Source organism: Lacerta agilis, chromosome 2 (assembly GCF_009819535.1).
Source record: "Lacerta agilis isolate rLacAgi1 chromosome 2, rLacAgi1.pri, whole genome shotgun sequence".
Taxonomy (NCBI): domain Eukaryota; kingdom Metazoa; phylum Chordata; class Lepidosauria; order Squamata; family Lacertidae; genus Lacerta; species Lacerta agilis.
In genome coordinates, this window is record NC_046313.1 from 11,441,886 (window position 1) to 11,468,559 (window position 26,674).

At 47.5% G+C, this 26,674-nt stretch overlaps 1 protein-coding gene across 1 annotated transcript in view; it reads right to left on the minus strand.

Annotated features, from left to right (window-relative positions):
* The window catches only part of RARG (retinoic acid receptor gamma), a 66,987-nt gene extending 41,920 nt beyond the window's left edge, over nucleotides 1-25,067 (minus strand). Inside the window, exon 1 of the mRNA XM_033138590.1 lies at nucleotides 24,751-25,067. Within this exon, the coding sequence (XP_032994481.1) occupies nucleotides 24,751-24,925 (175 nt within the window). The 5' untranslated portion in view covers nucleotides 24,926-25,067. The remainder of the gene's footprint in view (nucleotides 1-24,750) is intronic.
* Nucleotides 25,068-26,674: the final 1,607 nt, after the last annotated feature.

Here is a 26,674-nt window from a genome sequence, read left to right on the forward strand (position 1 = left end):
AGTGTTTGTTTTATTTATTAAATGTGTCAGTCGCTTTGCCCAGGGCAACCCAAAGTGACTTGCAACAAGACAAAGAGAGATATACAATGATGGCACCAGGCGAGCCTCCCAGGGAGAGCGTTCCACCACAGAAAAGGCCCGTTCTCATGTAGCTACCCTCTGGACTTCTAGTGGAGGGGGCACCCAAAGAAGGGTCTCCCATGATGAGCACAGGTGTTCTGTTCCTCACCTGCTCTGCCTCGTGTCTATATACATATGGGTGGAATGGGCATCAGGTTTGGAATTACATCATCAAGCAATGATTGATAATTCGTACCAATGAATTCAAAGACAAGGAGTGAGATATTGGGAATCCACCCTAGCATGCATTTTGTGTGTGTACAATTCAGGATAGTTAAAGAGCTGCTGGTTCATTTCTCAGGTTAATAAGCTAAGATTTGCACAGCGTTTCTGCATGGGCATGAAGACCCTTCACACAAGCCGCAATTAAATCAGAAAGGCTGTAATTAACCATAGATTTCCATTTCCTCTGAACTAGGAAAATATGGTTAGTAGCTGCAAACAAGCTACCATGTTATAAACCAATGAAGCTGGTTACCCATTTTGGAACCAGTCATGATGTTAAACTAACTTTAAACTCTGTTTTAATTTCTTGGCTTATCCTGAAGCTAGTAATCATAGTTTTCCGGTTCAGACAACATGGGAAACTGCAAATAATTAGAGACTTCTTGGTTTAACTGTGGCCCACATGTGCAGGCAAAAGGCTCGTGCATACTATAGCCTAAGAAGGCAGGATCATCCAAACATGGCCACAGAGTGATAGGAGGATGCATGATGTAAACGCCCATTTATTTTTAGCGATGATTTTTAATCTGTATCAGTGAGTACAAAATCAGTACATGGTGGTTAATCTGGATTTAATTAAGGAAACTAGAGGGTTCATAGAGTAAATATCTGGGACCTGTGCATATACAGGTGAAACTCGAAAAATTAGAATATCGTGGAAAGGTTCATTTCTTTCAGTAATTCAACTTAAAAGGTGAAACTAATATATGAGATAGACTCATGACATGCAAAGCGAGATATGTCAAGCCTTTATTTGTTATAATTGTGATGATTATGGCGTACAGCTGATGAGAACCCCAAATTCACAATTTCAACTTTGGGGTTTTCATCAGCTGCACACCATAATCATCACAATTATAACAAACAAAGGCTTGACATATCTCGCTTTGCATGTCATGAGTCTATCTCATTTATTAAACTCCAGTAGCTAATGAAAACAATTGCTTAAAATAAGTGGACTTTTCCACGATATTCTAATTTTTTGAGTTTCACCTGTATATTCACGATGCAGAACAAAGTCAAACCTTTGTTGTCGAACGCAATCTGTTGCAGAAGCCCATTCAGCTTCCAAAAATGTTCGACAACCGAGGCGGGGATTCTGATTGGTTGCAAGAGCTTCTTGCACTCAAGCGGAAGCTGCGTCGGACGTTTGGATAACTGGAAAGAGAACTAATGAAGGGCAGCTATAGAAAGACAGTAACTCCAATTTACATATAGTGCCATGTTTGAACTGAGTCATCTCCAGTAAAAGCAGAAGTGAGGAACCTGTGGCCCTCTGGATATTCCTGGACCACAACTCCCATCATCCCCGATCACTGGCAATGCTGGCTGAGACTGATGACAGCTGGAATCCAACAACACTTGGAGTGACAGGTTAGCTACCTCTGAGTTAAAGGATCTCAGTTAATAGGGTCACTTGGAGGCCAGGAAGGACCTCTTTGCCCAAGGACAGGGAAAGCCACTACCTGAGTGGACAACACTAGACCCAATGGACCACTGACTTGACTCTGTTTAAGACAGCTCTTGCATGTTCACTTCTAATGAAACAGGCTATTGCTGCAATAACCAAACTAATTTATCAGATGCCCCCACACTTTTCACTGCTGCAGACATAACACAGGTATTTTCCTAGATGCTAGTGGTGTAATCTCAGGTTCCTGGGTCATTGGGACAAGATTGCCATTAAGCTCCTTGGTGGTTCATGCATCCGTATGTGTTGAAGCACTGAAAGTTTTGAGATGAAGTCACTGCTCGTATTTACAATCAACCTCTCCTTCCCATCCACCACTTTCTGTATAGCTGATAGTAATTGACTTTTCTGTTCTGGCTGACGGATGGCTCTTGTGCAGTTGGAAAGTTTGCACACACCTCCACATTCATGGAAAAGATGTTGCTTCTTTTTCTGTTCTGTGATGCAGAGTTGGAGCAGTGCGCCCCTCTCATTATGGGCTTCTGTTGGGTGCTGGGCAAGAGGCCATGGGTGTAGCCAGGGGGGAAGGGGGGGGGCTAAATCAAATATAAAACACTTAACTAAAAGTAAAAATTGTAGAAAGATTTTGACAGTTTTTTCTGAGCACTTGGGGTCAAAAGAAAGTATTTTAAGCAACTGTTGTTGAGACATTTTGTTCAGACTCTGCTAGACCAGTGGTGGCCAAACTTGGCCCTCCAGCTGTTTTTGGACTACATCTACCATCATCCCTAGCTAACAGGACAAGTGGTCAGGGATGATGGGAATTGCAGTCCCAAAACAGCTGGAGGGCCAATTATAACAAACAAAGGCTTGACATATCTCGCTTTGCATGTCATGAGTCTATCTCATTTATTAAACTCCAGTAGCTAATGAAAACAATTGCTTAAAATAAGTGGACTTTTCCACGATATTCTAATTTTTTGAGTTTCACCTGTATATTCACGATGCAGAACAAAGTCAAACCTTTGTTGTCGAACGCAATCTGTTGCAGAAGCCCATTCAGCTTCCAAAAATGTTCGACAACCGAGGCGGGGATTCTGATTGGTTGCAAGAGCTTCTTGCACTCAAGCGGAAGCTGCGTCGGACGTTTGGCTTCTGAAAAAGGTTCGAAAACAGGAACACTTTCTTCCGGGTTTTCGGCGTTCGTGAGCCGAAACGTTTGTCAATGGAGCCATTTGAGAAGGTAGGTTTCACTGTACAAACTTTCTCTTTCAGTGCTCGGTTGTATGGTCTCTCGCTTTTTCTCTCTCTCCCACACACTTTCAAACCTTGAATTCAGCAACTTCGTAGTGGTGCAGTAAATCTGAGTAGAGCGGTTAGCTGGGCACGTGGTGGGCAAAGCAATTGCACAACTGCTTTAAACACAACGTAAAAACCCAGCCCAGATCTGCTCAGTCCAGGAGGCTGGCCTGCTACTAGTTTGGTTATGTCAAGGATGCCGGAGCTGGATGTGCAGAAATCAGCAGGTAAAACCCGTTCACAGCATGGAAATAAACATTATCACCTGTTAATTCCTGTAGATCAAACTACTGCTAAAAAGCACAGCTGTTCAAAACTGGCTACCTGGGGGTAGCTCTTATTTGTCATAGGCGGCAAGTCTGGCTTCAGACAAAATATCCTGCTGTCTTTCTAAAGTTAGAGGAATATTATTGAGCCAAATTTTATTGCAGGGATGAGGAACAGCCAGCCCACAGTGCCTTTGGATCCAGGCTACAGCCTCTCCTCCTTAACTCTGCCCCCTCCACAGCAATAAAGTTATTTTTTGAGTGGGGGTAGTTCCCATAGGTGCCAATGGAAGCTTCCCCCTGCCAAAAAAAGCCAAATTGCCATGTGTGGAGAAGGAGAGAATTGGGGGGGGGCGGGTCACAGATAGGGAGGCAAGGGTTAACATTCTACTCCCCAAACAATGTGACCCCTCCCCTCCAAATCGTACATGGTAATTAGGTTTAGGGAAAAGGCTTCCATTGGCATGGCAGTACCTGACTATAAAAGCCTTTCTCCAGGCAAAATGAAACAAATCAACCGAATACTATTTTTATACTAGGGCCAGAGGCATACCTAGGGACCCTTGCACCCTTGGCAAGGAGCTGTATTGGCACCCCCCACCATGTCCAAGAGCTTAAAAAATAATAATCTGGAACTCTGGAGCTTTCCCCACAAAAACCTGTTTTTTAAAGCTAAAGTGCAACAAATGGCAATCCGGGTTTTCTGCGGATTGCTGTTTGCTCCGATTCAGCTTTAAAGAGTGTTTGGACATGGGCCTTTAAAGCACAGACCAGGCCTAGAAAATGTGGAGGAGAGGCAAGCGTGGACAAGCCCCTCGTTTGAACAGCTTTCAGTTTTGCTAAAATAGGGTCCGGGCAAGTTGCAAATGCTCCCACAGGAAGCAGTGATGGCCACCAACTTAGATGGCTTTAAAAAAGGATTAGACAAATTCATGTTATCAATGACTGCTAGCTCCGATGGCTCTGCCCCGCCTGCACAGATGGGGGCAGCAACACTTCTGAATACCAGTTGCTGGAAACCACAGGAGGGGAGAGGGCTCTTGTGCTCAAATCCTGCGTGCGGGTTTCCCACAGGCAAATGTTCAGCCACTTTGAGAACAAGATGCTGGACAAGATGGGCCACTGACCAAATAGCACTGGCCAAAAAGCAGGAGTAAAAACTAAATTCAGTTTTAAATATATTCTGAGAGTCTTCTACTCTCTGTCTCACATAGATGTTGATAGGTTTATCATATAAACAAGCATAAGAAACCAACACCTTTTCAGAACGTGCCTCTCTCACGAGTGTTGGCTTAAATTCTCTCTCTCACACACACACTCCCAAGCTGCATACCTTCATCTCACCAACATCCCTCAACGCCCAAACCATAACTGTGGCCATCATAGGATGCATCCCTGACCATGTGATTTGCAGGCAAATTGCTCTCCCAGCCAAAATCTAGGTTCTGCCAAATCAGTGACAGGGATGAGGAATGCATTATTCTGAGAAACCACTGTAATCCCATGTCATTGATGGACAGACTGGCTACCAGTTGGACCGGGTCAGAGTCGGCAGGCCTAAGCCAACTATTACATTTTGTTGGGTGGGGAAACTGATCCTGTTCCCAGTGCCCTCAAAGCAGAGTAACAACAGCTCAAGAAAAGGGTCCCGCAAAGCTCCTCCTGTTGACTCTGCTCCACAAAAGCTTATGCCATAATAGGACATGTTCATCTTTAAGATGCTACATGCCTCCTTGTCATTTCTGCCGCTCGAGTTTCCTCTTTGGAAGGAGCCGTCTGTTGAGTGTCCTCTACCCAATCCAACCATGAAGCCTTTTAATAGAATATTAATCATACGAGTTGGAAGGGACCATGAGGGTCATCTAAATCCAACCCAATGCAATGCAGGAATCTTTTGCCCAATGTGGGGCTCGAACCCACTACCTTGAGATTAAGAGTCTCATGCTGTACTGACTGAGCTATGATTTTGCACAAGTAGTGAGCCATACCATTTGTGTTTGGCAAGGCAGCTCATCTCCGAAACTGGGTCTAGACTAGGTGTGGGGGACTTCAGCCCTCGGGACCAAAGGCAGCCCCTCAGCCCTCTCTATCTGACACACCCCCCCCAGAACTCTCCAGTGAGCCAGTGTGGTGTAGTGGTTAAGAGCGGTAGACTCGTAATCTGGTGAACCGGGTTCGCGCCTCCACTCTTCCACATGCAGCTGCTGGGTGACCTTGGGCTAGTCACACTTCTCTGAAGTCTCTCAGCCCCACTCACCTCACAGTGTTTGTTGTGGGGGAGGAAGGGAAAGGAGAATGTTAGCCACTTTGAGACTCCTTCGGGTAGTGATAAAGCGGGATATCAAATCCAAACTCTTCTTCTCCTCCCCAGGCCCCCTCATTGGCCACACCCTTCATTGGCTTTGCTTTTCACCCTCTTTGGGGTGTTTTTGCTCTGATGAAACTACTTCCTTGCCTGGATGGAGGATAGAGAGGGGCATTTGAGAACGTGCAGGAACTAGCTCACTGTACAAATGAAAAATTTACATTTGTGGGTTTGCCCACCACTGGCATGTGGAAGGCTGCCCACAAGAGAATGCTTCCCTCAGGGCAGAGCAAGTCCCCACTCCCCACTCTATTTTTTCTTTCTTTCAAGGAACAGGAACATGGGTGTCTTCTGTCTTAGTCAGTCATTAGGACTTATGTGGAACTCCCCACCCCACACCCCCCGGAGCAGAATCCGCTTTTTATCCAGCAGCTGCGTTCATGGCAGTGCCAGAGACCATGGCTCATAACATGCTCTGATTATAGCCAGCCTGCACAGCCAGAATGTCAGTGGCTTCCCTATGGAAATCCGTCTCACCTCCTTCCCGAGAGGAACGGCTAGCAAAAGAATGGGACACTGCACTGTCGGAACACCTGACACGCAAATGGAGAGTCCTTACTGGCTCATCTAAAACAGAGCACTTTTGTTAGACATGGTGTTAAGAGTTTCTCCTATGTTAGCTTGACTGCACAGCCCACTAAATCCCCTGCTCTACAGATAAATATGTGAAGAAGCTTTATTGAGAACCATATTGACTCAACTTTTCAGACCCCCACCCACCCCAAGTGTCCCTATTTTCCAGGGAAAGTCCCGGATTTACAGAAGCTGTTGCGGTTTCTGATTTGATCCTGGAATGTACTGCTTTTCCTTAGAAGGTAAAGGTAAAGGGAACCCTGACCATTAGGTCCAGTTGTGTCCAACTCTGGGGTTGTGGCGCTCATCTTGCTTTATTGGCCGAGGGAGCCGGCGTACAGCTTCCGGGTCATGTGGCGAGCATGACAAAGCCACTTCTGGCGAACCAGAGCAGTGCACGGAAACGCCGTTAACCTTCCCTCTGGAGCGAGCAGTACCTATTTATCTACTTGCACTTTGATGTGCTTTCGAACTGCAAGGTGGGCAGGAGCTGGGACCGAGCAACGGGAGCTCACCCCGTCGCGGGGATTCGAACCGCCGACCTTCTGATCAGCAAGCCCTAGGCTCTGTGGTTTAACCCACAGTGCCACCCACGTCCCTTTTAAAGTTTAGGTTTTCATATACCGGTATGTTGGAAGCCACCTAGAGTGGCTGGGGCACCCCAGTCAGGTGGGCAGGGCAGAAATAATAAAATTGTTGTTGTTGCTGTTGTTGTTGTTAGGTGTCCCTATTTTCACCGGAGAAATGTTGGAGGGTATGCCTTTTTCTTCTTAATGCGATAGTTGTTGTATGCAGCTAGTTGCAGTAGTCTCCCGGTTTCCTCTTCCCCTCTGTATGCTCATTTTATTTTTGTTTGTTACACTCTCATTTCTCATTGTATTTTTTACCTGCTTCACTCTAACAATGGCTGAGATGCTCCACCAATGACACAGTGGTGCCTGGCTTCTCCCCAATGGATGGGATGTCTTTTTCTCTCCCTCTCTCTTTCGCACATACACTCACACTGCACAAAATACGCTTTTAAAAAAAACCCTCCTCCCTGCCCTGTCCCCAGCTTCCACTCAGCGAGCCAACACAAACACGCTTGCTAGCTGAGTTGGACATGGCCTACTTTTTGCCCCCCGTCCCTTCAGCCCTGGCTCAGCTATCCCCATCTCTCGTCGTCGTCCCCCACTGCCCCTACGCCCCACCAGCAGCTGAGCCAAACTTAATTCCTGTCCCCCTCACCTGCTGGGGGCAAACCAACATTAGCTTTTCTTGCTGGTTAAACTGGGCTTCCCCCTCGCGAGCTAGGCCCGGCTCCCTCTCCACTGGTTGGGCTAGGCTCCTTGCCAGTAGCTGGCCAGGCCAGGCCGGGCTGTTCCACCCCGCTCTTCTCCATTCCCCCACCCCCTGAAGCCTCTCCCTTTCCTTCCAGCGCGAAGGCCGAGCGAGCGTCAAGCGAGCCAGCGGCATGAACTCTGCAAGAACCCCCTTTGGGTGCAGTAACCTCCGCATGACCCAGCTCCATGGCAGTCCTTCCCTCCGCTGCCTGCAGCACAGCAGCCAAACCAGGCCCTTGCTCCCTCTCCTTCCTTCTGCTCAGTTTTTCCACAGCCTCCCGGTGCCCCACAGTTTCCAGAAAAGAAAAGAAAAAAGCCTTGCAAACAGCAACCACCCTAGCCCCACAGACCCCCATCTCCCCATCACTAGGCTGGCAACTGGTCACTTCTGAACCGGTATTTTTGATGCTGCTTTTTAACCCTAACCGAAAAACAGGATTTTTGTTTTGTTTTGTTTAACTGTTTTGTTTTAAAACTTCGCCGAATCAGCAAACAGCTTCTAATCTGCATGTGCTTCAATGTATTAAGTGGCCAGAGAATTCTTCCACAAGCAGATTCCCCCCCCCCCCGGTCCCATCCCACCACCACTGCCACCCACCTCGTTGATCATCTGTGCCAGTTTGTGGGGGTGGCAACAAACAGAAGATTTCCAGAGCTCGGAGGGTTGGGAGGTGGAATCAATGCAACCAACCCCACAATAACCTCAAAGCAAAAGTTCTGGCAGAATGGGAAGGCAGATTTAACTTGCAAACCACAGGGTGCCACAAGCCAGTGAAAGAATCCCTTGGATTTGCCAAAGGATGGGTCAATGCCCCCACCCCACCCATAAAACAGTGGTCTAGCCCCTTACCCTGCCAGGCACAGATCGAGTGGAGGCTTGGGGGGCAGGGAGAGAGAGAGAAAGTCCTTGTTTCTTACCCCATAGGATTTCTGTAACTAACTTCTACTGTAGGCTTGTGATAAATCCATCCCCCTAAACCACAGTCTCCTCTCTTTTCAAGCAGCCCTACAGTTCAATTCCCCCTCCCTCTCCCTCCCTTCACCAAGGCTGCAAGTCAGCATTCACAAGTGCTTGTTTTTTTTTATAAAAAAAATCCCAGATTAAATAATCCAGTCCTTTTCTGATCCTGTGCTTCCAGTGCCTATACTAGATTTTAAAAAACCTACCGTGCACAGCCACCCTTATGGTGATAGCTTATGGTTAAAGGATGCTAACTGGTACTACGGTAATCACTTTCTGAACGCAAACACAGATAGCTTCTGCCTTATATAGGTGGGGGCTGCTTCTTGTCCCTCCCTTGCTGCTCTTCCCGAAAACTCCCCAAGACTGTACAGATACATGACTCTACCCTGCAGCTGCTCCCCCTTCCCTCCCCCCTCCCCCGCCCGCCTTGTGGCTTTCCTTTGCCTGACTGGGACTCTGGCCACAAGGGATTCTTTCCTGCATCCCTCTAGCTTGCACTGGCGGGATCTGAAAGGTCCCAATTAGCCTGACCCGCCTGCCTGCTAATTCAAACCAGAAGCAGCTCTGCACGGGCTCTGGCTCTGTGACTGTGCTGCGCAGGAGCAGCATGTGCGCAGACATTCCCTCACTTGCTCTCCCCCATTGTCCCCACACAGCCAGGCAGCCCTGCTGCTAACATGAGGAGGGCAGAGAAGAGCGTGTCAGAGGGGGAAGCATTTTCCTCTTGTTCCCAACATACACGGTCCTCATCAACCTTGCAGCGTCCTTGCTTGTTTTTCATGGACATTGGCCCTGTTGCCCGCCCGTCCAAGCCCATCCAGGAGACCATATCTTCCTTGGCATTGCTTGGTCTTGCCATGTTCAATCTCTTGCATGGGTCTAGCCAGAATTTATGTTGGGGTAGGGGGAGGGCACCCACCTGTCACTATCCTCTCTGTCAAGCACAGCGGTGGCCAAACTTGGCCCTCCAGCTGTTTTGGGACTGCAATTCCCATCATCCCTGACCACTTGTCCTGTTAGCTAGGGATGATGGTAGATGTAGTCCAAAAACAGCTGGAGGGCCAAGTTTGGCCACCACTGGTCTAGCAGAGTCTGAACAAAATGTCTCAACAACAGTTGCTTAAAATACTTTCTTTTGACCCCAAGTGCTCAGAAAAAACTGTCAAAATCTTTCTACAATTTTTACTTTTAGTTAAGTGTTTTATATTTGATTTAGCCCCCCCCCCTTCCCCCCTGGCTACACCCATGGCCTCTTGCCCAGCACCCAACAGAAGCCCATAATGAGAGGGGCGCACTGCTCCAACTCTGCATCACAGAACAGAAAAAGAAGCAACATCTTTTCCATGAATGTGGAGGTGTGTGCAAACTTTCCAACTGCACAAGAGCCATCCGTCAGCCAGAACAGAAAAGTCAATTACTATCAGCTATACAGAAAGTGGTGGATGGGAAGGAGAGGTTGATTGTAAATACGAGCAGTGACTTCATCTCAAAACTTTCAGTGCTTCAACACATACGGATGCATGAACCACCAAGGAGCTTAATGGCAATCTTGTCCCAATGACCCAGGAACCTGAGATTACACCACTAGCATCTAGGAAAATACCTGTGTTATGTCTGCAGCAGTGAAAAGTGTGGGGGCATCTGATAAATTAGTTTGGTTATTGCAGCAATAGCCTGTTTCATTAGAAGTGAACATGCAAGAGCTGTCTTAAACAGAGTCAAGTCAGTGGTCCATTGGGTCTAGTGTTGTCCACTCAGGTAGTGGCTTTCCCTGTCCTTGGGCAAAGAGGTCCTTCCTGGCCTCCAAGTGACCCTATTAACTGAGATCCTTTAACTCAGAGGTAGCTAACCTGTCACTCCAAGTGTTGTTGGATTCCAGCTGTCATCAGTCTCAGCCAGCATTGCCAGTGATCGGGGATGATGGGAGTTGTGGTCCAGGAATATCCAGAGGGCCACAGGTTCCTCACTTCTGCTTTTACTGGAGATGACTCAGTTCAAACATGGCACTATATGTAAATTGGAGTTACTGTCTTTCTATAGCTGCCCTTCATTAGTTCTCTTTCCAGTTATCCAGTTGCTGGTTTCCTTCTGTCTATTTATTCAGTTTGAGGCTGATCACAGCAGGCTTCAACCCACCCCTGAAGGTTCCTAGTGCCAAGGCAGGACAGATTTGTGTGCACTGAATTTGTACCTAACTACTGATGTTTGACAGCCAGAAGAATCCCTCTGGCTGGCACAGTACTGCCTGCCTGCCTGCCTTCCTTCCTTCCTTCCTTCCAAAAAAGTAAGTGTGTGTGTGTGTGTGTGTGTGTGTGTGAGAGAGAGAGAGAGAGAGAGAGAGAGAGAGAATGGAAGTATAATTTCAGGGTTCCAGAGAAACTACAATTTTTTTTGAAGTTGGTATTTCAAAATTTATTTGCTGAGTCATCCCATCTGACCCACGAAAGCAGCTGATTCCCCACAAACTGTTTGCTCATTTACAGTCCCACACGTTGCAGAGTTAAGCACACCTAATCCCACTGAAATCAGCAGCCTTAAAATGCAACTAATTTTTCTTAGGCTCAGGCTGTTAATGTAAAATCATTGAACCTGTATTTGCCTCTCTTCCTTGCCTAGGGATAAATTATGCTTCGGGTTGGTGCGAGGGGCTGGTGCAGAGAGGGAGAGAAGACTGGAAGAAGATCTTCTGATCTTTCAGTCCAACCCCTAGATCCGGCACATTTTTTTCTAACAAAAAGATTGCGCGAACCCCGTTAAGTGACGCCAGGAAGTTCCAGTTGTGGGAACTGATCCTGGGCACAAAGTCTTCAGTTCCCACCAGAGGAGAGGTTGACGACTGTTTCCTGTTGCAGCAATGTTGACAGCTTCCTCCATTGGCTGGGGGCTGCGGGGCTGGGCATGGCAAAGTCACTGGCATCACACCCTGGAGGGCACCTGGTGGCAGTCGACACACTTGCCAGCTTTAAGGAGCTATTCTCTGGCTTTCCTCTCTGTGCCTGATGGAGGAAAGCGCACAGGCAAAACCAGGACTAGGGGTGGCCCAATTATTTACACTGGACAGCAGCATTCAGAAAACTTGGGCAAACTGGTGCCCAAAAGCTCCTCACAAAAACACACAATGTTTGCATCATTGGACTGTTTCCAGTCAACCACCCACTCCTTACCTTTTCCAACCCAACCTGGCATACCACTCAGGGCTTGTTTACATCTTGTTGTTTGTGTTCACATCTAATTTGCATAGTCCACATGGCATTACCCTCAAACAACACTAGATGACCCTTGGACCCCCCTTCCAACTCTACAATTCTATGATTCTATGAACGCCAACCTTGATGTTCCCCCCCCCCCTGCAAATTTGGGTTTATGCAACACAGGGACAACCTGATTAGGAGAAATGGGCTGCAGACCACTCCACTCAGGATCAAAGAGTGTTTCAGAATGGGTGGGTCAACCTACTTTCTGCTACTCCCCTTGCCATGCTCACTACTTCCTTAAATTAATACTTTCATTTCTCATAACAACACCCACACACATCCACACACAGCATTTCTTTTGGTCTCTCAGATTTGCACAAAACCAGAAAACTAAAAAAAAGTGTGTGTGCAAGAATTTACAGTTGTCTGTGTGAATGGCTTTAAAGGAAGAAGAAGAAGAGTTTGGATTTGATATCCCGCTTTATCACTACCCGAAGGAGTCTCAAAGCGGCTAACATTCTCCTTTCCCTTCCTCCCCCACAACAAACACTCTGTGAGGTGAATGGGGCTGAGAGACTTCAGAGAAGTGTGACTAGCCCAAGGTCACCCAGCAGCTGCATGTGGAGGAGCGGAGACGCGAACCCGGTTCCCCAGATTACGAGACTACCGCTCTTAACCACTACACCACACTGGTGTAAAAGGAGGATTAGATCACTATGATCACTATGTTCTGGCTCCTCTGTCAGAGACAATAACTCTCTGAATACTGCTTACTGGGAATCACAAGAGATGAGAGTGCTGTTCTGCTTACAAGCTTCTCGTTGGCAGCTGTAAGAACAGGATGCTTGGCTACGTGGGCTTTTGATGTGACCCAGCCACATGCTATTAAGAGTACAGAGCAGGTGCAGAGGCCCTGATCCAAACTGGGACCCTGATGGAGGGTAAGAAGGCTGTTAACCCTTCACCCTCCCACACACGATTATGGTCCCTGTCCTGTGCCTGTTGTTTGCTTTTGGAAGAACACTCCCATTGGTGCCAATTAATTTTAATTGGGAAAATGGTGTGGATGTGTTTATGAAGTCTTAAACCTTCTCTTCCAGAACCATGGTGTCAGTTCAAATTGCCCTTCAGACAGCTGATATAAGCATTTTTTTTTAAACAGCAGAAGACCCCATACATACAGGTGAAACTCGAAAAATTAGAATATCGTGGAAAAGTCCACTTATGTAAGCAATTGTTTTCATTAGCTACTGGAGTTTAATATATGAGATAGACTCATGACATGCAAAGCGAGATATGTCAAGCCTTTGTTTGTTATAATTGTGATGATTATGGCGTACAGCTGATGAAAACCCCAAAGTTGAAATTGTTAATTTGGGGTTCTCATCAGCTGTACGCCATAATCATCACAATTAAAACAAATAAAGGCTTGACATATCTCGCTTTGCATGTCATGAGTCTATCTCATGTATTAGTTTCACCTTTTAAGTTGAATTACTGAAAGAAATAAACCTTTCCACGATATTCTAATTTTTCGAGTTTCACCTGTATGTCTCCCATGTCGTGCCACACTGTTTGGCTCTATTAATCTGCTTCCCAGACAAACTTTTTCACCATCACATATAACCACATGCAGACTCATTTCTGTATTCGTGATCAGGGGGATAGAGCAGCTCCCCTATGAGGAAAGGTCGCAGCATTTGGGGCTTTTTAGTTTATAGAATCAAAAATTGGGAGGGACCCTGAGGGTCATCTAGTCCAACCCCCTTGCAATGCAGGAAACCTCTGCCCAACGTGGGGCTCGAACCCACGACCCTGAGATTCAGAGTCTCAGGCTCTACCGACTGTTCTCATGAACCAAAGCATGCTACAGCTGTGACCTGGAAGCAGCTGTTGCAGCAACTTTGCTGGAGTAAAAGACGAATAAGAGGTGACATGACAGAAGTCATAGAAAGTAGAAGTCATGGCATAGAGAAAGTGGTGGGTATGCTCTGCTTACATGGTTGGAAGCAGTGTTCTTCTGAAACCACAGATGAATTAAGCCTTGCTGACATCAACAGGAGTTGATTAAAGTGATCAAAAGCTTGCAGTCCTAACAACACAAAGGCATTTTGTACGCTGGCATCTCCTGCTGAAGAAAATCAGTCTCATCCTTTGAATTATTTTCTTCCAGACAAGGCCATTCCTGTTTTACAAGCAGGTATACCTCCTGGCATCTTATCTACCTGTCCTCCAGGTTGGTTTCCACCCAAGAGAGCCTGGTTGCCTCAAGCTAGGTTTATGTACCTGGTTCACATACAGGTATTAATTTTGGAAACCGAGACATCTGTTGAGACTCAGTGCCACCTGATAGACTGGGAAGCACGGTCTCATCTAGTCAGCAGGAGAAGCAGGAGGAGGAGGAGAACAGGGCATTTTGCTTACGCACTCTTCCCAGTTATTATTTCTTGACCTGTTGCCACAACAGAACAAGATGCAGTCTTCAACATTGTCAAATCATATACAGAAACTGGAATGAACCAAGGGAGTCCTTTGGTCAAACCATTACCTTGCCAGCCTCCGACTGACCCAACCTGTTCAATTCAGGAAGGAGTGAATGCTCACCACACCACTTTCGAAAGCTGTCATTGGGTCCTAAACCCACATCATGAACTAGCTGGAAGCCACTCTTTCGATGCAGCTAAAATGAAGGGCCTCGATGCATGTGCCGAACGTCGGCTCTTTATTAATTATTCCCTACAGCTACGCATCTTCCACAGAAAAAGTAGGGTATGGTTTTCCGGCAGGCTTCCTGCACCCAGTGAATGACTAAAGGTGTGGAGGGAAATAAAACAGGGATGGGGGGGAAGCTCTGGCCCTCCAGATGTTGGCAGACTACAACTCCCATCATCTTTTACCATTGGCCATGCTGGCTGGGGCTGATGGGAGTTAGAGTCCAACCACTTTGGGAGGGCCACAGGTTCTCCCAACTGTATTTTAAAAAAAGTGGATCTCATTGGGTTCCTGTGTTGAGAGGGCAGGGTTTTCTCTTTCTGGGATGCTCCGAACCCTGCTCATCATCACACAATCTGAGGGTGCAAAATGAAGGAGAGGAAGGAGGGGGGGTGGAGGGGCAGGAGGGGGGGAAGCATATTGCCAGATTCTCTCTCTCTCTCTCTCTCTCTCTCTCTCTCTCTCTCTCTCTCTCTCTCTCTCTCTCGCCATCAGAGGAGACGGGAACAGCCTCAGGCACCTTTCTGCATTCCAGCCAAATTGATGCCATAAACACACTGAAACATTCAGAATCCAAGATTGAGAATATGAGGGGGAAGAACAGAGCAGGGGGACGGGGTGACAGCTAATTTGCTTTCTAGAGCCCGTTCGCCCACCCGGCTTCCTGCCAAAATGCAGGATCAGTTTCCAGTAGTAATGTACGGAAGTGAGAGCTGGACCATAAAGAAGGTTGATCGCCGAAGAATTGATGCTTTTGAATTATGGTGCTGGAGGAGACTTTTGAGAGTCCCATGGACTGCAAGAAGATCAAACCTATCCATTCTTAAAGAAATCAGGCCTGAGTGCTCACTAGAAGGACAGATCCTGAAGTTGAGGCTCCAGTACTTTGGCCACCTCATGAGAAGAGAAGACTCCCTAGAAAAGACCCTGATGTTGGGAAAGATGGAGGGCACAAGGAGAAGGGGGCGACAGAGGATGAGATGGTTGGACAGTGTTCTCGAAGCTACTAACATGAGTTTGGCCAAACTGTGAGAGGCAGTGAAGGATAGGCGTACCTGGCGTGCTCTGGTCCATGGGGTCACGAAGAGTCGGACACGACTGAACGACTGAACAACAACAACAGCCCCTCTGAAAAGGACACTGTTCCACAACAAGCCCCTAACCTTGGCCCACTGCAGGTGGGTAGCCGTGTTGGTCTGCCATAGTCAAAACAAAATCGAAAATTCTTTCTAGTAGCACCTTAGAGACCAACTGAGTTTGTTCCTGGTATGAGCTTTCGTGTGCATGCACACTTCTTCAGAAGAAGAAGAAGTGTGCATGCACACGAAAGCTCATACCAGGAACAAACTCAGTTGGTCTCTAAGGTGCTACTAGAAAGAATTTTCGATTTTGTTTTGACTTGGCCCACTGGGTAGTAGTATCCCGTGCCAATTCTATGCAGAGCAGATCCACCCAAATGAATGGAGCCAAGTGAGTCATGTCTATGAATTTCAATGGGTCTACTCTGAGTAGGACCAGCATTTGCCACAAACCACACTACTGGGGAAATGCATACTCTCTACCCCACCCCACAAAACCCCAGAGAGGTTTCCTTGGGAGAAAACATCTGGCTCCTGCACAAGAAATTAGCAACAACTGTCCTTTTTCTTTTTCTCCTACAAGCCAGCCACCCAGGGAAAAGTCCCTCGTTTTGTCTTGTACCTGCTCAGCTTTTGGCAGCTGTGAGGTTCATGATACTGCAAGCCAAACCAGCATAATGGGAAAGCTAGGAGGGATGAATGCAAAGGTATTGAGCATTAGCCTAAGCAAAACTAGGTACACAATAAAGAACTTTTTCACACAGAGCCGCCCTGGAGAGTCCTGTCTTCCCTCTTGTTTCCTGCTTGTCCACTGAAGGATGCTGCCCTGTGGGGGAGAGCAGTACAGTTGGCCAGCTCCCCCATCTCTTTAGCACCAGTAGCTGCCTTGTGCGGAGGAGGAGGAACAATATTAAACAGGGATGGAGATAAGGGGCAAGCAGCACTCTCAGAAGCTGCTGTAAACTTGGCCTCCCCCATGAGCGTCTCCCAGCCAGGAGAGTCAAGCCCCGTTCCAATGGACAGCTGCTACAAGGTTGTCTGATCCTCTCAGGAGACTGGGGATAACAAAATGGGGAAGGAACACAGTGAAGTTTGCCCAACAGCAGGGGAAGGAAGTACTGCACCGAACATTACTTAGGCACTGTCTGCAGTGCAGGAAGAGCCCATTCAGAACCAGTGAACTCCCCAACTCCTGGACCTGGGAACTGGTCACCTACAAAGTCTCTATCTTACCAGGATGAAATATCACTTTGTTGGCCCTCATCCTGCCAACTACTGCATTCAGGCGCTGGTTTAGAACCAAGACTGCTTCTCCTGATTCAGATGTTTTGGAGAAAGAGAACTATGGTGTCATCAGCATATTGATGACACCATGCCCCACTGACCACTTGCCTTAACAGATGTTGGTGTATGTTGCATTTGCTTTCCTGGAACTTGAACCTAGGCAGGTTCAACACAGACCACGGCTGGCATCATCCAGTACTAAGAAGCCCAGCACAAACAGCTTAATAAGACTTTGTAAAGGCTTTTCCTTTGGAGAAACAGTACCACATTTGGAACTGTTTTGTTGCAAGAGATAAGGGTATCTTCCCTCTGAGTGATGCTTCTGTTGTGGCGAGGTCTCATTCTTCTAGCATTTTAGAAGGAAATTTGATTAAACGGCTGCTGATTAAATGTGAGGCTTCTTCCTCACACAGCTAGCCCCTTCACTGCCACTGAGATTGCTGTGTGCCAGATGGCTGATGAAAGCAGCTACTGGCTAGTGCCTGTGTCATCATTAATGGCAAGACATGCATGTCCTCACCCCGTGACCCTGTTTGCTTTTAATTTGTGTCCGTTCTTTCCAGAGCAAGCATGTTCCTTCATTACCAGATGAGCTCTAGTACAGACCTTTATTAACCAGACTAAGCATGAAATTAGACTTCCCTTGCACAAATTTTCTGCCACTTGCAAAAACGTCTTTCTTTACAATTTGCTTATCATTTAAATGTGTCCATTCCACTTCTGCACTGCAACAGACACCTATTCCTTACCCTCTCTTATTTATAAGGAAGTGAACGGGTGTCTCCATCATTCCTCCATTTATAGGGATTTCTGGCTTCAACTGTAGAACTAGACACAAACACCAGCATAATACTAATGGCCAAGTAGCACAGCACATCATTAGCCCAACAGTCCCTTCCTCATTGCGAAGCACTCTTGGGAAGAGATGCTTTGTAGAAGGGAAGGGGCGTGGGGAGTAGTATCTAACCTTTCCCCAGCCAGTCACTTTTCTCCTGACACTTGTCATCCCCTCTCCTGCTTTTAGCCCACCAGTGTTCTAGAACCATGTTCACCTTGCAAACACAGGTCTAGGGGGAACTTGGGAAGGGTGAAAAACACCCATTTCTCTCCCCCCCCAAAAAAACACATACCTGCTGCTCCATTGCAAAGAGCTCCCTCCTTAGGGTGCTTTGTAATGAAAGAGAGGCTGTGAACCAAAGCTAACATGTTGTATGGCTATAAGGAGAATGTTGCACCCACTGCTCCAAAGAAAACAGACAAACAGAACATCTGTGCAAACCCTGAAGAGCAGGCGGGTTGAGAGAGCTAGGCTCCGCAACTCTAGATCCTTTGGTTTGAGGAAAACAGGCCCGAATGGGTAGGAGGTATGGGCTCCCGCAGCAGGGAGAAAAATGGCAAAGGATGTGCGTTGTGTCCAGGAAAGTAAGAAAGCAGGAGTCTTCCCGTTCTCGTTTTGATCTCAACTGACCTATAATCCAGGACTCTTCCCCTACTTCTGGCTGCAGCGTGGGAGGAGCAAAGATGTTACGGGACAGGATCTCCAGACTTTGGGGGGGGGGAGCCACCCAAGAGTGAGAGAGGTGTGTGTGTGTGTGTGTGTGTGTGAGAGAGAGAGAGAGAGAGAGAGAGAGAGAGAGAGAGAGAGAGAGAGAGAGAGATGGGAGGGAGCTGACACTGCTCCCTTCTGCCTGGGCCTTGCTTGCTCTCACTCTCTTTCCAGATGAAATAATTATTTCCAGCCGCCCTGCCAGCTCATTCAGCTGGCCAGGAGGGAGTCCCAATTCATTTCAGGCAGCGCAGGCCAAAGCAGGCCTCAACGCTCGTAACGGGGGCCCTGCCACTAAAAGGGCTTAACAGCTTGAGGAGCCAGCACGGTCCTGGGCCTCAGACGGCTGCTAGATGAGAAGTCAGGGATGCAGTGCACTGCTTCAGTCCTAGCAGCCGATTTACTGGGGCTCAAACTTGCCTGGAAGGCCTTAATCTCTCTCGCCCTGGAGCATTTCCTTCCTGTTCCAGATATGCGAAGCCTGGCTGTGATTAGTCAGTGACAGTGGGGAGGCACTTTCCATATGCTCAGAGGCACTAGGATGAGCCCTGAGGGTGGAAGCAGAGTCGCATTTCAGATCAATTCCCAGACCCTCTAAGTGCCTCTGTTTTCCAGGGAAAGTCCCCGATTTACAGAAGCCATCCCAGTTTCTGATTTGATATGTCCTGCTTTTCCTTAGGTCCGTCCCTCATCAGAGAAATGTTGGAGGGTATGGCAGGACACCCCTGCTTTCATCAGAGAAATGTTGGCGGGTACGAAGTTATGCGACCCGTGAGCCAAGGAGATAAGTAACTATACAACCTTTAGAAGACACCTGAAGGCAGCACTGTGCTGGGAAGTTGTTTTTTTTTAATGTTTAATGTTCCATTACATTTTTATATGCAAAGATTCTCAGGAGCCAGGTGCAAACAGACTAGCACTTTGTGCAGGCTGCACAAATATGCTTGCTTTGGCTCAATACACTTAGGGTGCCTGGATGTAAAAGATGAACAGGGACTCTTAAAAGGTACGCAGGAGAAGGGTTTTCGGCAGGTGCAGCCTGACACGAGGCTTGAGAAACACCGCTCCTCTGCCTCCATGTTTGTTTGTTTTTATACCGCTGCTGAAGTTACAAAGGCCCCATCCTCCTTTGCTTCGGGTCACCTGAGAGATACTGCATCAGACAGAATCACATCAGCTTCCGGATAGTGCAGAAGCAACAAAGTTGTTTCACAGGCATCCGCTAGAGGGAGACGGCTATAGCACAGCACAAAAGCACTGTGCACTGTATATAGCTTTGGCAGAACCCAAACCAAACGTTTAAATGACCCCACCCTAAGACCTCGGCCTAAAACCTGTCAGAGCTTTTCAAGAACAGGTTCAAGGGAAACCTTCCCAGCCGAACTGCTCTGATGGTTAGTCAGGAATGCGTTCCTGTATCCTGAATGGATCTTCCTTGATTAGGAGGAAGAGGAACCATCACGGTTACTCATTCATGAACTTCCCTGACCGAAGAGGCAATGACATTTAAGGGTTCTGCCTTCTTCCTGGCATCCTTGTAAAACATGAGCTGTCTGTGTTATCCACTCTCACAACCCCATTATCCTTTTTCTCACTTTCAGCAAGGGGTGGGGAAACTTTGGGCTTCCAGATGTTGTTCCTACCCTCCTTGTCCGCTGTCCTTGCCGGGTGGGGCTGATCATGGGAACTGGAATCTAGCAACAGTTGGATTGCCATACATTCCAGCACTCCTGCTATAGACTACAAGCTCCTTTGAACTTTCCTGAGGTCTGTCTGGACTCTGCTCTGGATCTTCCAGATACAGTATATATATACACTGTTTCACTATGGCACAGGGAAAGAGAGAGAGATTCGGAGTCCCTCACCCTCATGAATCCACATCCAAGAAAGCACAAAAACAATCCTATATGCAGGTGCTTTCTGAACCTCACCACATAGAAAGCAAACACAAATGTAAGGTGTGTCCTTATAATACAAACCCTCTACTCCGCTGCTGCTGCTGCTGCTGCTGCGGCTGCCGCCACCACCACATATCTATTGTAATGATGAGTATTTCACTGCTTTTATGCAAACAGGTATTTGCAAAGACTTGCCTGAAGGAGTCTGCCACCTTCATTGGGAACCAACAGTTTTGTTACTTGAGGACTTCTCCAGCAGGTATCAAATGAGTGAAAGTGACCTTGAACCATGGTTACTAATTGCCACCCCCCAACTGTAGTGGATCATCACCCTGGGGATTTGGAGTAGGGAAGGAAGCTTACTCTACCAGAGTTCAGTTCTTCCTGACAACCTATATTTTTCGGGCCACTGTATTGGTCTGTTTTGGGAGTTTCTCCCGAAGGTGATCCAGGACCTAGGATTGGCACAGAATGCAGCCTTGATTATCTGGGGCTAGCTGCAAGGGGAACAGTACTCCAAAGCAGTGAAAGATCTCCATTCATTTCTCATTTGCCTTGAGCCCGATTCAAGATGCTAGCTTTAACCCTTAAAGTCTCTGGGCCTTGCCAGTGTTAAAGGAACACCTTCTTCCCATATGTTATTCCCTACCTTTATAGATTGGCAAGAGAGACCCTGCCAGCTTTGTGCAATCTCATTCTGAAGTTAAGCTGACAAGTTGAAGATGCAGTGCCTTCTAATTGTTAGCACAACTGTGGCACTCCCTCCACAAAAGGTAAAGGTGCAGACGACTCTGGGGTTGCGCACTCATCTCGCTTTACTGGCCAAGGGAGCCAGCGTTTGTCTGCAGACAGCTTCCGGGTCATGTGGCCAGCATGACTAAGCTGCTTCTGGCGAACCAGAGCAGCGCACGGAAACACCATTCACCTTCCCGCCGGAGTGGTACCTATTTATCTACTTGCACTTTGACGTGCTTTCGAACTGCTAGGTGGGCAGGAGCAGGGACCGAACAACGGGAGCTCACCCTGTCACGGGGATTCGAACTGCCAACCTTCTGATCGGCAAGCCCTAGGCTCAGTGGTTTAGACCACAGCACCACCCAAGTCCCCTCCCTCCACAAAGGGTGCTGCTAAATACTAAAACAATCTATAGGCTTGAAAAAAGGAATGCACCACCTTTTCTGAAGAGCTATGCTAACGTTGACCTTCCTGCTGGTTTCAGGTTGCTAAGAGGCACTTTTTAATTTATTTGATTGCTTTGTGTACGTTTCCCTGCCTTAGATTTCAGAAAGGCAGGTTAGAAATTAAAAGGATGAGAGAAAGAATTCAGTGTCAGGGTGACAATGAACAGCACATTTGACCCCTGGCTGTGACATGTGTGTGCATGTGATATGTGAACGATGTTAATGCAGGGGAGAATTTGGAAGAGAAATTAAAATGCACACTGCATTCGGTTTAGGTTTTTGCATTCCAGCTAAGAGCAGATTTGAAAAACAAAGCCAAGGTATGCCTCGGGCGCCGCAAAACACTCCGATAATAAAACACAATTTTCAGAAGACACCCGGGCACCCCAATTGAATTAGAATGTGACGCAAGTCACGTGAATGCAGAGGGTGCCCCCTGGTGGACAAACAACATGCAGGAAAGTTGTAAATAGGAGCTTGGAGGCTGCGGTTGGCAGAGCTAAAGCAACAGAAGACGCCAAGTAACCCAAAGAGCAGAACCTGGGGCTGCCTAGGTCAAAATGGAAGGGCTTCAGGTCAAAATGGAAGAGTCCAGGAAAAGGGCACCATGCTTCCTGGGCACATCCCTTCCTCCAAAGTAGTGCTGCTCAGACAAAGGCACAGGCAGGCTTACATATGCACAGCTCTGAAGCACAGAGGCATTCAGTGAGCTGGAGGCACGAATGACTGACAGCCCTGCAGCGTGGGGACGCTGCTTTGGCGTGCTGGAACCCGCACACGAGAAAGCATGTAGGGCTCCAATCCCTGCATTGGCAGGCGGGGAGGAGCCGAGCCGAGCCCGGAGGTCTGGCACGAAGCCCGGGCACACCCTGGGGCGGGAAAGGGCAGAGCGGTCGGAACATGCCCCAAAGTATGGAGAGCAGAAGCACAGAACCCGGCAGGAGCCAGTTAAGACCCACACCCAGCAAGCCCTAGGCACAACACCCCTAACACCCCAGTTAAAAAAAAAAAGCCCCAGTGAAATTAAGGCGCAGTGTACACGAAAGACATGCACGCACACACAAAGAAAAGGGTTTCTCCGAGCACCTCCACGGTTAAGGTTTTCCCCTGGATCCCCCTCCAGTGAGAACAGGGGAAAGCAACTCCTCAAGGGTGATGCAAGGTCCCCTACAAAGTGGAGGCCAGATGCCCTCCCCAGGGTGGGATCCGTCCCAAAATAGCTTCCTGAAAAGACAAGCTCCAAGCCAAGATTGCTGTGTGGGCCAAGTCGCTCCACCCACTGTGAATTCTCTCCCTCCCCAAATATCCACGAGGCGGAATGCTTTTCCACACACACACACACACACACACACGGACTCGTAAAATCACTGCGTCCTGGAAACTGCTTGTTTTTCCGACACCATGGCAAAACAGCATGGGAGGGTGGCTTTCTGTTTCGACATAACCAAAAAAATATGGCCTTGTGGAAGCCACTGTGTGGCAGTAGTTCCATTTTAAAAATGGCTGTGTGAATTGCTATGTGTTCCAAGTTCAGGGTTTGGTATCACCACCCTCCAATCTAGTGATAATTCTGAGCTCAGAGTCTTTGACTTTACATATGCCTAAAATCCAGTCTAACTTTGGGTGCCCAGTGATGGTGTGTGATAGGCATGTCAAATGACAGACAGCCCCTATTCAGGCAAGACACAAGGCTTGGTTCTTAGCTAGCTGCACTCAGCACCAAAAGGCATATAAGAATTGCATATATTTTGGCTGATACGATTTTCTTACCAGGCTGTAATGGACTGTGAGGAGGCTTTGCCATTTTGATACCACAGTATTGCCACGCACACCTATATTGACAGAGCTTCCATGCTGGAAGCAAGACCTGATCATATTTAAATTGTGCTTCCTGATAGTTTACCAGGAACTTGGCAACTCATCAGCGTTTGGTAAATTCTGGACTAATGTACTGCAATATGCTTTGCATGTGACTGCCCTCGAAGATTGTCCAGCTAGTTTAAAAAACGATGCAACGCTCCTTCTATCAGCGTGGGCAGCCATGACCACATAATACCTGTGCCAGTTAGCTTTCAGGAACAATTCAAAGAGCTACTCAACAGCTTAGCCAACATGTTCAGATTTAGATCATGGGCTCACCACCTTGCTCAAGCCACATTTTTTTAAGGTGAGGCCGATCACCATCTCAACGTATGCCAGATCACTCACCAAGCACTGATTTGCCCTGCGGAAATACCTGTCCCAATGTCAACTCATATGAATTGCCCTTTCGAGTACAGACGCAAAGTGGGCAAACTTTTTTCTCTTGAGGGCTGCATTCCTTTGGGGGTAATCTGTCCGGGGGGGGGCATGGGCTGCCTGGCCTAGTCAGGGACAAAGCCAGAAGAAAGCAAGGCAAGAGAAAGATCACCCCCTTTTCTCATTCTGCCACCCCCTTTTTCTCTCTTTTACCTGTTGGCAACCAGGGGGAAGACAGATCACTCTTTGTCAAGATCACTCTTTGAACTGCTTCCTTGCAGAATACTTTTTAAAATTAGGCTAAGGATGCCTATCTCTTGTGCAGAACCTGTGAAGAAGAACCACCCTGTGAGTTCTGCTAATCTATACAGCACCTAACCCTAAATACAGTATTATGCAGGAGAAGTAGCCCAAGACAAGAGTCCACCCACACAAATCCTTTGCCACCAGGTTCAGTTATTGTAAAGACACTTCTGTAAAACCCTGAGGGTGTAATGCAACTACAGGCGTTGTCTCCTTCAGCCTTACAATAGCTTCCCTTATACTTATGCTTATTAAAATTTGTATACTGCCCCTTCATCCATAGATCTCAGGGAGGTTCACAGCATAAAAGTACAAGATAAAAAACACACACACAAAATAAATAATAAAAACAAGAACAAGTACAAAACAAAACAATAACCTCCTCACTTTTGCACACGGGGTTTTCAGCTCTGGACTGAGACCTTTTCCTCCCATCCCTGCAGGCAGCTCATTGTGAAGAAGGGGTTTGAATCTAGGCTGGGGCCCAAAACTCTTTTATCGACTGGTTGCCAGTGAGATTCCTACCAGGGACTCTATACCAAGACAGTGCTGCTTATGAACTTTCAGCCAGTGAATCCGAAGACCTAAAGGACTGTTCTACGTTTGGCTGGAAGAGTGTCAGGGAAAATCTTTCCAGGGCCCAGAACAGAAATCAACACTCAGCAGCCGCATCTCTACGTGGCCAGGTCAGCCTGGCATCCATACCACCCTGGCAACAAAGCCCCAAGCGCCCACCTCCAGCACCACCCCTTTCAGCCGAAGGAACTCACACAGTGATGCCATTTCCTTGGGCAGGTCGTTAGGGTAACTCCGGAAGTAGCCTCCATTGGTGAGCACCTCGAAGTGCGGGTTGGGAAAAGGGAAAGGGTACACCGCAGGCGGGAAGCCGTTCACATGAGCCAGGGGGGTTCCGCCAGAGCAGCCCCTCTCCTTGTTTCCTGCCATGGCTGAGGGCGCACCAGAAGCTGGCTTGAGAGAGAGAGTCAAGATTCCCCTTAGAAGATCTGGGTTGTGCCATCACTGCTCTGGGAAGGTGGTTCCATGGTGGTGGTGGTGGTCTGTGCAGGTTTTCTCAGCCTCCCAGCGAATGTGTTGTTGCTCTTCTCTCTCTTCCTGTTGTGCTGTCCTGCATGGGAGAGAAGAAGCACACCAGAAGCACATTAATGTCCATAATGTTCTAGCTGAGTTAAACGTTTAGTTCTTCACCCACCATTTCCCCATAGAGACAAACAGCTTGTATATTTCGACCTCTCATTCTTGTACAGGTGAGAGATGGCTCCCGCATCCAACGAATATTGCACCCTCCTTTCCTCGACAAAAAAAAATAAAATTTTGCATGTACACCAGGGTTGGTGTGCACATACATGTTCTCTTGAAGTGTGGTGGTGGGGAGCTAATAACGTTGGTCATACCTTTCCCAGCTTCACTAGGTGTTGGGTTTCCACCATCTTTTAAAAGAGCAGGTATGTGTTCCAACATTGGTGCACATATAATACTTCATATAATTTCAACAAAATCTTTGCTCAACATTGCCAGTTTTTCACCAGAGGTAGGTGACATTGGAAGGAATGGCAGTATGACAGGTAATGCAAAAGAGAGGGGGGAAGTTCTGGGTTATACACTATCAGACTGTTCCCCAACCATGTAGACAAATTGGAGAGTGCTTCCTCCTCAGGGATGGCATGCAATAAATAAATAAAACTCCAGGTTTAATACTTGCCACCTCCAGTTAAAAACATCAAGTACCTGGTGATGTAGACGGATTCTGCCAGAGATTCTAAAAGCAAAGGTTTTGGGGGGAAGGGGGCGCTCCTTTCATGTTCCATTGACCCAAGGGGAAACAGGGCAGAGATGAACTGAGGACCAAACACAAGTAAAAAGAGAAGCTCCTCTGAGAGCACAGATCGTGACAACTGTTCAACTGCAAAGCTCTCCTTAGGTGCAGGGCAGCCTCCCACCTGTCAGCTTGCAACCAACCTGATTCACAATTTCAACAGCATTGCAGTGCAGCCCTGGGCAGCCTCCCATCTGAGAACTTCAAAGGTGCACATGAAATTTGACAGTGCTGCCACACACACCCCAGGGGCATTAATTCCCCCCCTCCTCTAAAGAGCTGCTGCCAGTCAGAGTAAACATTAATGGGCTAGGTAGGTGGACAAATAAGTGGGCATTGCTCAAAGCGGAGAAAGTAACTATGCACACATGTGATTTTGGCCTTGCGCTAAGATTTCCCAAAGTGAGGAAAGTATAAAGAAAGAAATGATGGGAAGGAACACTCAGTGTCTAAAAGAAGCTGTAAGTTGGCAGAGTCATGGACTTCAATGGGTACATGCAAATGAAATGTGGGCTCTCTCTTCTGTAAGGATGAGAGCAGCTCCTCCAGGGACAACTGAAGCTCTGAAATGAGTCTCGGCACCCCCCAAAATTGGGGAACACACATATTAGGTGAAGAGGCCACTACAGGAAAATGACCACAGCAATGCATATAGAGAAAAAGAAGGAAGCTGAGGAAGGGGAAACTGAGTGGACAGGTTTAGAGGGAACCTGGGAATAAGATTGCCAACCTTTTATTTATCCTCCTGTGCCTGCAGCAACAGCCTGGAACACACCGAAATTAGCAGATAAAGCTTTTAGTTCCATATGAGATAAAGCTTGATTTCTTTTAATTTCTGCAAGTGAGAGTGTTTTTAAGGG